Source organism: Phoxinus phoxinus (genome assembly GCF_949152265.1).
Source record: "Phoxinus phoxinus genome assembly, chromosome: 11".
Taxonomy (NCBI): Eukaryota; Metazoa; Chordata; class Actinopteri; order Cypriniformes; family Leuciscidae; genus Phoxinus; species Phoxinus phoxinus.
Genome location: NC_136886.1, coordinates 20075950 through 20090419, shown reverse-complemented (window position 1 = coordinate 20090419; position 14470 = coordinate 20075950). Strand labels below are relative to the sequence as shown.

Below are 14470 nucleotides of genomic sequence, written 5' to 3'. Positions count from 1 at the left end.
TTGATTTTATTAAATCTATACACTGTAATGTTTCTTAATCCAGTAAAGAAACGTTTTTTTAGCAAACTTAACTTTTATTCTGTTTCAGGTCGGGAGCAGGAACAGCAACAGCACATCCACACCACCGACTCACCCTGAAGATGTCCTCAAAACTCTCAGCATTATGTATTTTCCAGAGCATTTGATTGAAGGGGGTGGATTGGAATCCACTGCTGCTTCAATATATATGTAATGAGTGATTATAATCAAGGCATTAATCATTATTTTTCCTTCTAAATATCAAATGAGTTGAATGACTTCTCTGGAGATTTTACTTTGTTATAGAAGTTACCAGTGTGATTACTGAAATGTTCTTTTCATGTATTCTTTAATGTCTGTATTTGACATTCTGAATGCAACAGTGCTTGCTTATTTAGCCCAGAAATGAAATATGGACTTGTTTTGTGTTTGAAAAAGGTCTTCAACTCTGTTAAAACATATAGGGGTCATTGAAGCCAATAGTTTAAGTGACAATTTCTTTGTTAATGTCACGGTAGACGTTTTCTCTGTTCCTTCTAGTCTCGTGTTTATGTTGTGGTGTGAGCGCGTGGTTGTGTGAGCGCGTGGTTATGTGGGCGTGAATGTTGACATCACCTGATCCGCTCCAGCTGTCCATCATCATCACTTCACCAGCTGCGGGCAATCTCACCACTCTACATATACTCACTGCTTATCTCCTCTCATTGTCAGATCGTTGTTAGATGTTGTTCGTGTTGGTGTTCCGGCCCGCCTTGTTCCCGCCTTGTTCCCGCCTTGTTCCCGCCTTGTTCCTGCCTTGTTCCTGTCTTCACGTTTCATGTTGGATTACCTGTCTTCTCACCGTCACCTCACCATCGCACATCTTCATGGACCCTGACCATCTAGTCCCTGCGTCACGTATTCCACCTGCTTGTACTGTCACCCTGTCGCAATAAACGTCGCCTGCTACTGTTTCCAGTTTCAGTCTCCAGTGATTATGACGGAACGATCTGACCATGGAATGGAAGCAGCGGGCGTGTCTTCGGGGTCATTGGAAGACTTCATTCATCACACCGTCCAGAGAATGGATTCGCAGCGGAGAGAGATCGGCGATACGGGTCGCACAGTACAAGCGTTGGTGACGCAGGTGTTCAAGCTCTCCCAGCAGATCCAACGCCTACAGGGTCCTGCTGCGCCGCCCACACCGGTCGTCCCTCCCACAGCTCCAGCGCGCCTCTCCCAGTCAGAGCCCCGCCTACCCGCACCAGAATCATATTCTGGTGAACCAGCTTATTGCAGAACGTTCCTGACACGTTGTTCTATGCAATTCGCTCTTCAACCTCAGACCTTCAGCACCAAACAAGCCAGGGTGGCTTTTGTTTTAACGCTGCTGACTGGGAGGGCGGCGCTTTGGGGAACGGCGGTGTGGGAGAACCAGAACCCATGCTGCGCCTCGTTCCAGAACCTAGCCGCCGAGATGAGAAAGGTGTTTGACCGTGCCGTCTCGGGGAGAGAGGCTGCCAGGATCCTGGCAAGACTTCGCCAAGGAGAGAGGTCTGTCTCCGATTTCTCGATCGAGTTCCGGACCTTGGCGGCGGAGTGCGGATGGAACGAGGAGGCGCAGTGGGACATGTTCCTGCATGGGTTGGCTGACCACGTCCAGAAGGAGATCTAGGCCCTGGACCTTCCCACCACTCTGAACGGGCTCGTGGATCTGGCACTGCGGGTGGACGCGCGGCTGTCCCTGGTCGAGCGCCGGACCCCGTCTACCCGACCCACCGGAGGAGCTGAGGGCGGGAGGCCCAACAGGAGGGACGTGGTCAGTCCCGCATTCGATCCGGAACCCATGCAGGTGGGTCGAGCTCGGCTTTCCCGGGAGGAGAGGGAGAGGCGGAGGTCCCAGGGCTTTTGCCTGTATTGTGGAGGTACAGGACATTATGCTTACGACTGCCCGGTAAAGAGGTCAAGCCCGATAGTAAACTTGAGGCTACTATCGGGTGGGATCTCCGCCAGGAAGACCTCATCTACGATCACATCTACCTCCACGCTCCTCCCGGTAAGACTTAGATGGTCAGTCCACCAGCACGACTGTCAAGCACTTCTGGACTCTGGGGCTGAGGGCAATTTTATGGACCACACTTTTGCACAGAAACTTCAGATTCCACTCAGACCTCTCACTCACAGGATCGCCGTTAGAGCACTCAATGGACAAGAACTTCCTACCATTTCCCTTTCCACCGAGGATATAACTCTCATCACTTCCGGCAACCATTCAGAGACAGTTTCATTTCTCATCATGGACTCACCTCTTGCTCCCGTCGTCCTTGGACACCCCTGGCTCATCAAACATAACCCCCGTATAGACTGGCATCACAAGACTGTGCTGGAGTGGAGCAAGGAATGTCATAAGTCCTGTCTTGTATCTGCTTGTTCATCTGTCCCTGTTTCTGTTTTTCAGGAGGAAGCAGGGGATTTGTCTAACGTGCCCGCAGAGTATCTGGACCTGAAGGAGGTGTTCAGTAAGTCTCGTGCTGCTTCTCTTCCTCCGCATCGTCCCTATGACTGTGCTATAGATTTACTGCCAGGTAAGTCTCCGCCTAAGGGCAAGTTATATTCACTTTCTATACCGGAAAGGGAGGCTATGGAGAAATATATTTCTGATTCTCTAGCAACCAAGTTCATCCGCCCTTCCTCTTCTCCAGCGGGGGCGGGATTCTTTTTTGTGGGGAAGAAGGACGGTTCTCTGCGACCTTGTATTGATTACCGAGGGTTGAATAACATCACTGTAAAGAATACTTATCCTTTGCCGTTGATGTCTTCAGCTTTCGAGAGGTTGCAGGGAGCGTCCGTCTTCACAAAATTGGATTTGCGTAACGCTTATCATTTGGTCCGCATTAGGCAAGGCAAGGCAAGGCAAGTTTATTTATATAGCACATTTCATACACAGTGGTAATTCAAAGTGCTTTACATAGAAGAAATAAAAATAAAAATAATTACATAGATAATAAAAGAAATAAGAATAATTAAAACAGTTTAGAAAATAAAATACAGTGCAAACAGTCGGACGAACAGTGGCACAGTGCTCATTCAGTAAATGCAAAGCTAAACAGTGGTAATTCAAAGTGCTTTAGAAGAAATTAAAATAATCAAAAGAAAAAAGAATAATTAAAACCGTGTCTGAGATGGAAGTGATTGAGCAGGTTTGCGGTGCCACTGGACCTACAATCCAGGGACGTCCTCTGCTGGGGTGGTGTACCACACCAGTATTGCCCCACTGGGCCCCCACAGAGCACGTTTCACTTTTGCTGTTTTAAACAAACAGCGAACCTCTATACTCTCCGTAGTTAGGGAGGGGGATGAATGGAAAACTGCCTTTAACACCCCCAGGGGGCACTTTGAATATTTGGTTATGCCGTTCGGGCTGTCCAACTCCCCGGCAGTTTTCCAGGCACTGGTCAATGACGTGTTGCGAGACATGATCGATCAGTTAATATATGTCTACCTGGACGACATATTGATTTTTTCTTCGTCTCTCCAGGAACATGTGCAACACGTCCGATGAGTGCTTCAGAGGTTGCTAGAGAATGGGCTTTTTGTCAAGGCAGAGAAATGCGATTTTCATGCACAGTCTGTTCCTTTCCTAGGATACATCGTCTCGTCTGAAGGGGTGCGGATGGACCCTGAGAAGATTAAGGCTGTGGTAGATTGGCCAAGCCCGGACTCTCGCAAGGCCCTGCAGAGGTTCCTGGGGTTCGCCAATTTCTATCGGCGTTTTATTCGCAACTTCAGCCAACCAGTCGCACCTCTGACTGCCTTGACCTCCCCCAGAACTACGTTCAGGTGGTCGGACACGGCCGAGGCCGTGGTCGGACACGGCCGAGGCCGTGTTCACCAAACTGAAAGGCCGCTTCGTTTCAGCCCCCATTCTTGTCGCCCCTGATTCCTCACGTCAGTTCGTGGTGGAGGTCGACGCGTCAGAGGTGGGAGTAGGTGCAGTGCTGTCCCAACGCTCCCCTGTAGACGACAAGATGCATCCGTGCACGTTTTTGTCTCACCGATTGTCTCCTGCCGAACGGAATTACGACATTGGTAACAGAGTTGTTGGTAGTTAAGTTAGCGTTGGAGGAATGGCGCCACTGGTTAGAAGGTGCGGGGAAACCTTTTATCGTCTGGACTGATCACAAGAACCTAGAGTACATCAGAACTGCTAAAAGATTGAACTCCAGGCAGGCTCGGTGGGCACTTTTTTTCGGTCATTTTGATTTTTCTCTTTATTACCGTCCGGGTTCCAAGAACATCAAACCCGATGCGTTATCTCGTATATTTGATTTTTCAGAACGCCGGTTACTCCCGAGTGCATTTTGCCGGAGACTCTATTCGTTTCCACACTCTCATGGGAGGTCGAGTCGAGGGTCAAGAGCGCCCTAGAAGGGGTAACGCCTCCGCCCGGGTGCCCACCGAATCGTTTGTTTGTGCCGGAGGGATTACGGTCTGACGTTATCCAGTGGGGTCATGGCTCCAACGTGGCTTGCCATCCAGGAGTTAATCGCACTAGTTTTTTAGTCAGGCAACGATTCTGGTGGCCTCGTATGGCTCGCGACATTCACAATTTTGTTTTGGCTTGCTCGGTTTGTGCCACTGGTAAGACTTCCAATCGACCTCCAGATGGGTTACTTCAGCCGCTGTCGGTTCCTTCGAGACCCTGGTCCCATATCGCTCTAGATTTTGTTACCGCCCTCCCACCCTCCCAGGGGAACACAGTGGTTTTAACTGTGGTGGACCAGTTCTCGAAGGCAACCCATTTTGTTCCCTTACCCAAATTACCTTCAGCTAAGGAGACAGCGGTAGCGGTCGTTGATCACGTCTTTCGTTTACATGGCCTTCCGATTGACGTGGTTTCCGACTGGGGTTCGTGTCCAAATTTTGGCGAGAGTTTTGTAGGTTACTGGGGGCGACGGTCAGTCTTTCTTCAGGGTTTCACCCCCAGAGCAATGGTCAAACCGAGAGAGCCAACCAAGATTTGGAAAGAGTGTTGCGATGTTTGGTGTCCAAGAATCCTTCCTCATGGAGCCAACAACTCTCTATGGTGGAGTACGCCCACTACACGTTGCCAGTGTCGGCCACGGGCCTATCTCCGTTTGAGTGTAGTGTAGGTTACCAGCCACCTATTTTTCCCAGTATGGAATCCGAGGTTGCGGTTCCCTCCGCTCACGCCTTTGTTCAGAGGTGTCACCGCACCTGGACTAGAGCCCGTGAGACTCTACTCCAGGTGGGGGCGCGCACCAAGGCCAAGGCCGATCGCCACAGGTCAAAGCCTCCCGTATACGTCGTGGGTCAAAAAGTGTGGCTTTCAACTAAGAACATTCCTTTGCGCACCGTCTCTAATAAGCTTGCTCCCAAATTTATTGGCCTTTTTACTGTCACCAAGATCATTAGTCCGGTGGCAGTCCGCCTCAAGTTACCTCCCGCGTACAGGAGGGTCCATTCCGCCTTTCATGTCTCTAAAATCAAACCCGTGTTTCATTTTCACATTAACCCGCCTGTCCCGGTTCCTCCCCCACCGCGTCTCGTAGATGGGGAGACCACATATTCGGTTAACCGTATTTTGGACTCTAGGCGGAGGGGACGCGGATTTCAGTACTTGGTGGACTGGGAAGGTTACGGTCCGGAGGAGAGAAGTTGGGTTCCTGCTCGAGACATCCTGGATCACTCCCTTATCGATGATTACAATCGACGGGTAAGGGAGTCTGGGAATGCCAGGAGGCGTTCTTAGGAGGAGGGGTACTGTCACGGTAGACGTTTTCTCTGTTCCTTCTAGTCTCGTGTTTATGTTGTTGTGTGAGCGCGTGGTTGTGTGAGCGCGTGGTTATGTGGGCGTGAATGTTGACATCACCTGATCCGCTCCAGCTGTCCATCATCATCACTTCACCAGCTGCGGGCAATCTCACCACTCTACATATACTCACTGCTTATCTCCTCTCATTGTCAGATCGTTGTTAGATGTTGTTCGTGTTGGTGTTCCGGCGTCCTGTTCCTGCCGTGTTCCTGTCTTCACGTTTCATGTTGGATTACCTGTCTTCTCACTGTCACCTCACCATCGCACATCTTCATGGACCCTGACCATCTAGTCCCTGCGTCACGTATTCCACCTGCTTGTACTGTCACCCTGTCGCAATAAACGTCGCCTGCTACTGTTTCCAGTTTCAGTCTCCAGTGATTATGACAGTTAAAGCCTTACTTTCCAGTTAGATTAAAGTGTAGCTCTCCTTGAGAGAAAGAACGCATTATCTTTGTTTTGAGAAGACTCTCCTGTTTATAGTTAGAGCCTGGCCAAATAGGCCAGACCTTAGACCTTGGAAATGAAATGGTATAACTGCTGTCATCTTTGTAACTGTAAGCGGGGCGGCCTACAAACTCCTGTTTGAGTCTTGAAGCTGACTTCTGCTGATGAAACTGCAAACTATCTTCAGTAAAACTTTTCTTCAATTTGTTATAATTCTGACTCCGGGTCTTCTATCAAACATCTGGTCCTTTGGTCCTAAACTGTTACCCCTTACATGATGTTTTTTTTTTTTTTTTTTATCTTTAAATTGATTATGTAATTGGCATGATACATTTACCTGACTAATAATAAATTGTTACATTCTGTTACATCTTTTACATAAATTGGACTATTTTTCCAGATTTGTGGAGATTGCCAAACTACCCTGCAAGATGTAATAGTGCACAGTCTACGTTTTCACGCCTAGGCCTTTAATTTAGTGTTGAGATGTTGTTGAGTGTAGCCTAGGCCTAGAGATAACGATCCAAATAGCATAGGCTGATAGACGGAACGCATGACCAGTAGGAGGTTACCACATTATATTACATTTTATTTATAATTCGAATGTGTTTAACAAATCAGTTAAGGTAAGAATTAGCCTATTACCGTATGTCTAAATGGGGTCGCACACCGGACGAGAAGCGCACCGCTGCATCTGTGACAACTCGAGGTATCGCACACCGGATGCGCACTTTGTCAGTTTATGGACAGCAATATTGTTATGGACATTATGGAATTAAGATCATGTCTGTACTATGTTATGATTGTATAAATACAATCGTTGCTAGTCTGCAGTCTGAATTCACTTTATCTCAGAGCGCCCGTTAACTGAATGAATTGAGAATATCACCTGAAAATCCCATCACATCAGCAATTTTCATTCAACGAGCTGATTTCTGTAAATTAATGTAAAACTAAATGTATATTGCATGCAGCACGGGGTGAAGTCACTATATACATAACAACGATTTGACAAATAAATGTAAATTTAATATAAAACTATAAACCTTTAGATTATTGGCAGCATAAAACAATTAAACGATGTGACAGCCATGGCCTGGACAATACAAGTTACCGGTAATATCCATCGAGCCTATGAACTTGTTGCCCGAAACACATCAACCAGAATGAAGGCTACCCTGTAAAACAACTGCAATCATGTGATGTGTGATACAAAATGACCCTATTCATCAATATCATTATCACCGCGCTCCTCAACTACAAGTTCATTGGCAAATTCCTCCTCCTCGTCGCTCTCCTCCTCTTCTCCCTCTCCGGCCTCCGCTAACCCTACTTGCCCAGATGCGCAGGACACTCTTCCATGCGCATTCTGCACCATAGAACTGGCTTAAACAGACGATCTGACAGGTTTTAGAAGATTAAATATAACCCGAAACTAAAAAACAGACCAGGCCTCTAATTGAGACCGGCCATTATTTATCCAAACCTAGCCACACCAGGTTTGTAAAAGAGACTATTTGGGACTCAGCTATTATTTGAAGTTTTACGGTAATTGGTTTAGCGTGTGTGCTATTTTCCTTCAGATTTGGGTGGAAGTGATCCCTGTGTTGTGGGTTCTTTGCCTGAATGCTGTGCTCACAGCTGTGGGGTGTGGCGTGTGGCGTGCCGTGGTGTGAGTGTGCACGTGGCCTATGCTTTGTCCTTCCTGTCAAGGAGTGCCAGTAGGCTACCCAATTCTGAAGTGGTTACGTCTGTGTCATTTCTTTGAATTTGATTTCTTTGATTTGTCTGTTTTGTGTGTTAAATACAATTCAATACTCTTATTTAGAATGTGGGGGTGGGGGGGCTTTTCCATGTAAATGGAAAAATGTGAATGTAGTGTTTGTTTAGAGAACAAAAAAACACTAGTTCCGTTTTTGTTGATTGTGGTATTGCTTGGTTTAAGTCCAAAAGTAATTTTGAAGGCTAATGAGTGGTCTTGGTTTTGGCTTACTGTTTTAAGTTTTGTCAGAAGGGGAGAATTGCTGTGAATATTATGTGTTTGTTATGGGCCTCTTTAAGAGACAGAGGCTGGGAGGAGTCTGGATTTACAGGGAAGTTGTGCGTTGTTTACATGCAATTTCGGACTGTTGCATGTCCGAAATTGCATGTCCTTGCTTTCAACTTTACATCAATTATCCCTGTTGTTGTAGACGAAAAACATACCTTTCAATAGTCTCCACAGGTAAGTGTAATGCTACTGACACTTAGTGGTTAGTTTTAGTACTCACATCTACAAATACACTACATCACTAAAAACACCTGCCAAAATCTGCCCTCAAAGAACTTAGGGCACATCTAGTTCTAGCACATGCTAGAACTAGAGTAAAAACTAGGGAAGAGTATACAACTAATAGCCTATATTTACTTGAGATAGTGAATTCGGACTCTTAAGTACATTGTGCCCCGCTCTCCCCTATATTATATAATATTCATTCATCTATTGCCATTACACTATTACACTAGTATACGTTACACTATTATAATACAATAGTTTGTGTATATGGAGAATAAGAAGAAACACTGGTAAGGTGTTTACTTTGGTTGGACGGCAGTGACGTTTGTATCTATTCTCAGGACAACACAGACAAAGCCTTTTTTATTTTTTTTTATTTGAGAAAAGCTCATGTACATAAAAAAAATTAACACTCTATTACACACTTCCTCCAAGAAGTCAAAGAACAATACAGCACCTTTTTGGCATACGTCAAAAATAACAAGGCAATAACTTTCCATCTTTTTGGTGACTATGGAATACTTGATGAATGATTAGATAAAATGGCTTTACACTGTGGCTGTTGTTTGTATTGTTGTACATACTTTATAACATTATGTTTAGTAACAAACACAAATAAATAAATAATAGCTTGCTCACATGCTCCTTTTCTGGCACAGAAAAGTCACTTTAGTGACGAGAAGGTAACACAGTATTTCATTGCACTCTCATGTTGTTGCTCTGTCGACTCTAACCACACCACCTGAATGTACAGGCAATGATTTACTATTTAACTGGTAATCCTCATTGCATTTTTGTTGTTCTTTTGTAAACATCTCTTCAGCGATCAGTATATCAGTGTTAATGCTTTTTTTTTTTCTTTACAACTACAAATATTTCAGCCTTTTCTTTTTTTCCCGCAGTGATGGATGTGAAAATTTGTGTTTTAACCAGCAGGTCTGAGGCACCAAAAATTGGGAACCACAGTTCATAAAGTGCTGACAAAAACTTAATAGCCTACATTAAAAGGGAGACAAACACTGAATCAGGGAGACATTTCTTAGGCTTATGTGAATTAAGTGTAACCTCCTAAATGGTAATGTTGAGAACTTTGATGGCAAATTTTGGCCTATGGTTTGTAGTATCTGAGAGTAGCAGTGCATACACAGGATTAGTTTTTCCTAAGGGGTCTTTAGTCGACGCAAGACTGAGAGACCAACACTCGACACATTCAAAGACATACTTTGAATGAATCACAGCTCAGAGATTTGTGGCAATCGTCTCTGACTAAATTGCCCTGATCTGAATCAGTACTTTGTGGCTTATGAATACAGTTATGCAGAGGATGAGCACTGAATACAGAACAGCACATTTACTCTGAGATGCTCGTTTCACATAGGCCCAGATCTTCTTCTTAAGTGCAGCAAAACTTTAGCCTAAGACGAGAGAAGATTTGCCCCCTGGTGGGTTTCTACGGCCAGAAGGAAGCCCAGCTGCAGGCTGCTCTGTTGCAGAGAGGCAAGGTGGAGCTGGTGTGTCGAGCTGCTCCTGAACAGCTTTAGGTTCTTCTGTGCTATCTGTGAACATAACAATGAAAAGAAATATGAATTAATTATCAGATCATTTTATAACATTTCAATAAAAATAATTGGAAAGGAAATGTTCTTGTTTTCTATTATATTTTTGCCACATTTTCAGTTACTCTCACCATTGTGAGACAGTGAGAGTAAAACAAATGTGTCAATGACAAATCAATATGTTAATGATTTTTTTTCAAATCTAGCTTAAAACACATAAGACAAATTACTCTAATTATACTGGTTTCATATCATTTTGAAAAACATTATTTGAACCTTGAATATACATATGCAGATCTTATTCATTATTTTAAAATAAAATATTCAATATTTTATTATGTAATATAGTTAAGATGTTATTTATATGTATGTAACATGCACCACACCACATGCACCACGTGACATTTTACAACCTGAACTAACCTTCCCATGAAGGCTTGTCATAAAAAGATTAAATGATTGGATATTTTAAGACTTTTATGGCTAGAACTTTGATTTGATGGACAAAATCTTTATGAAATTGTGATATGATTGTACCCTGACATTTTTTACTTTATGCCTTCCAAAAAATTATCAAAATGAAATGAATGAAAAACATGCTCATAATAGGTTCGCGCCATTTTATTAAATTAAAAAAGGTGTCAATGATGCAAAGTTATATGAATGGTTAGAACACTTACCAACATTGACTGAGTCTTCATCACCATTCTGTGCAAAAATAAAGCATATTCTCAGTAATGGATTTAAAAAGAAAAACATTTTAAAATTATGCAACCACTTTGAAGTCAGTCTGAACTTCGATCCAAGGTCACAAGTTTGTTTTCACTCATTAATGACTAAACTTATCTCTACATCTTACCACAGGTACGTTGTCGTGTGTGGTGCTACTTTGGCTGACTGGTTGAGCAGTACATCTTCTGAGCGGGGCCGACGGCTCTCCACACAACACACCTGTAGGCTTCCCACCTTTCAAACAAATAAGAACTGTAAAGTGCATTGATCTCATAAATAGAGAATACTTGCAGCCCATACAAGTTTTATTTTATTCTTTGTTATGAATAAAAATACATTTAAGAGCATATTAAGTATTTTAAGAGATTTAAGAACAAAATAATGTTCTGTAAAAAAGTGATATTAGCTATCATTTGTTTAAGTGTTTTAAGGTGCAGTGTGTAATATTGACAGCGGTTGAAATGGGTTCTGCAGTCCAAATTCAAAACAATGGAGAGAGTTGTTTCTCCCTCCCCTCCTCCTCAAGATTCGACTCTCACGCTGGTTGCCAGATTGAGGGACACATAACTAAGGAATGAGTGCAATTGACAACTGAAGGCAACGAGCCTCACACTGTAAGTTGATGAGTTGATTGATCCGCGTTTTAATATGCCTCTGGACATAGATCTTTTTAGATGGATGCAGAGGATTTTTAGGTCGGGTAGATTCTGTGATCTCTGACTCAGTTCATTTGCTGGCTTCCATGGCTGCAATATGTTGTGTTTTCCGCCAAACTGGCAACCTGGATGTCGAAATACTATTGAGTAAATTGGCAACGGGCAGGATCACAAAGACCATAACAAAAACTAACATTCCGACACAAAGCACATATTTCAAAGTGGAATAACTGGCTGATTTATTGTTTTTCGGAGTGAACTTAGCAGGTTTCCTAATTATCTGTATTTTTATGCTTTAGTACGGTCAAAACAAATACACACAGCACCACACACCAAGAATTAGCCAGACTTAGCAAGTTTTTAAATGTGGAACTGAAACACATTCAGCATTTGGTTGCTCATTATCACACATTCTAAAGTGAGTCACATAAAGTTATTGTTGCTTCCACCAGCAGCTTACGTCTGAAACAAAAAATCACATTTAAAGCAGCGCATACTCATCAAACCATAATTTAAATATTTCTTAGCATTTTCTCTAAGGTTTAGTCATCTCAAATGCAAGCGAAAAGCACTGCCTAGAATACTATTAAAAAGTAAAAGACGAGACATGAATCATAAAATCAGCACCTGGTGGATTGTTCCTCCGATGGGCATGCGGGTCCTCGGGTTCAGCAAATATACTAGATGCCATTTTGTGTTTTTTCACAGATTTGTCTTCATCGTTGCCAAAGCAGATGTTTGAACCTCCACCTGGTGGACGTAGTACTCTGGGATGGAAAACAAAGAAACATTAAAAATGTTGTCATAAATGCAACTTTTGTAACCGATCAGCGATCATTAATTTGCTTGTCTTTATGCGCATTGTTTACTTATATTTTAAAAGGGTTTTTTTTTGTGTGTGTTTTTTGGAGGATTACAGTTCAGTTTTTATTTTTGATTTCTTAAAGGGATAGTTCACTTTGAAATCAAATTTTGGTATGTTTTAGCTTACCTGAAGTGCCTGCATTATATGACTGACAGACAAGAACGGTTTGACCTAAAAATATCAAAATTGTAACTACTGCGAAGACAAAGACACCTACATCTTGGATGCACTTCAGGTAAGCTAAAACATACCAAAATTGAATTTCAAAGTGAACTATCCCTTTAAGTGTTTGTATTGTCACATACAACATCACAAAAAGGTGTTGTGGGGAACATCAATCCAAAATGACTGGCCCATGAGGGTCACATAAAAAAAGAATAAAACAACTTACAATGTTGAGTAAAATTAAGTGATTAAGTTGAGTTTGCCTTTAAGAAAGAAAGAAAAAATAAACCGTATTGCTTTATAAAGATTTTTTTTTTTATGAAATATTCCTAATTGCACATGCACATTCATTGAATGTAGATCACATGCAATTAGAATATTCATAATTGCACATGCATACACATTCATCATTTGAATTTGATATATTTTCTTCCTTAAATATTCTGTAAATGGAAATATTTTTAATTCTGTTCTTATTCATGCCAATAAAGCTTGAATTAGCTGAGCTGATATTGTCGTCTGACAGCAAGCATGCTGAAATAAATCTCACTCAAAATCCCCCCACCAGTCCGACTGAAAACGTGATTAGTGATAAACGTCATTAGTTAATTTAGTTAATGAAACGATAAGACGATACAACAGGGAGCGTAATATAATTCTTTACTACAGCAGCTGAACCGCACCCAACCTTAACCACACACGCGCGCGCTCAAGCATCCTCGTACTCAGAACGCGTGGTGAGGGACTCTTTTCAAATGTACAAACGACTGCTACAGTGCAGTAAATACGATGTTTTAATTACTCAACAACTAATTGTGTGGCTGTTCTTTTGAAGATACTGCAGTCAGAGGCCGTGTCACAAAGCCTAGCGAGTTGCCTACCTAGACAGAATTTTGGAGCATGCATTTGTAAGACTTGGAAAGCGACCGCATGTCTCAAAAAATGCTGGTGTCTCTCCAGTCTAAATAGGCTAACAAGATTCAGACACTGTCAGAAGGATGCACAAATTAGTAGGCTACAATAAAATAGGCATATATATACCAATTTGTTTTTTATAAACACTTTGCCTTTGAGCTACGGGGTACCATTTTATCCCCAAAACGCAATATTTGTACCGAAGATGGTGCTCATTCTCATCAGCATCGCCATCCGTTTTTAAACCAATATCGTTCAGCTGGAGAATAATTTTGTCTTTTGTCATTGATATTATATCTCATATAACGTCCTTAGATACCATTAGCCATTATAAAGCTTAAATAATTTGCTGTTTGCAACAACCTAAACCGCTTGAGCATTGTTATCTTCCTATAGACATCATTTATCAGCACCTGGAGCTGCTCCTCCCGGTCGGATCCATGCCTTGATAAGTGGTGGTGGTTGTCATCTGGAACACTCACAGCTTCTGTTCACGGCTTTCCCCACAGTATATTCGACAGATTATTGTCATCAAGCCACAAAGAGCGTCTCCTGCTCAGGTCATCAGTCTCTAGTGCTGAATCTGCGCTCCGGTACACGCCCATTAGACGCGATTAATACTGCACTTCTGAAGATCCACCACTGGAGCGGCGCCAGAGAGCAGATAGTGGAGTAAAAAAAATAGAGTTGGTGTCATAAGTTTAGAATAAAACCTGTCGACGTTTGAGTCACATTGCACCCTATTAAAACATTTACCCCATCTCCTATTTGTGTTGCTTTCTTGAGGATCTGTAAGTGTTTACACCTTAGTCCCTCAATTGGCTTCAATGAAAAGATGGATCTCCAACTCAGTCACTGCTGCTGGAAATGGTTTATATACTACCGCTCCGCATGCAGAACATGCTAGAAAACCAAATGTGCCAGATTCTTTTGAAAAACAGTGAGCAGTTTAACTGCTCAGGACTAACAATAATGGACTTCACTAGCAACTATCACAACAAAGTTTAAACATTAAGAATTGCGTAT

General features: G+C 42.9%; 1 protein-coding gene across 2 annotated transcripts; it reads right to left on the bottom strand.

The window, feature by feature from the left end:
- Positions 1–8934: 8934 nt before the first annotated feature.
- Positions 8935–14044, bottom strand: jpt1a (Jupiter microtubule associated homolog 1a). 2 transcript variants are annotated; one of them, XM_079628784.1, is made up of 5 exons: positions 13858–14044; positions 12127–12266; positions 10971–11077; positions 10792–10819; positions 8935–10111 (listed from the first exon to the last, which is right to left on the bottom strand). In XM_079628784.1, the coding sequence occupies exons 1-5, from the start codon at positions 13911–13913 to the stop codon at positions 9966–9968; spliced, it is 477 nt and encodes a 158-aa protein (XP_079484910.1). In that variant the 5' UTR covers positions 13914–14044; the 3' UTR covers positions 8935–9965. The 2 variants fall into 2 exon arrangements, with proteins under 2 accessions (XP_079484910.1, XP_079484911.1); XM_079628785.1 differs by having other exon boundaries at positions 8941–10111; positions 10980–11077.
- Positions 14045–14470: the final 426 nt, after the last annotated feature.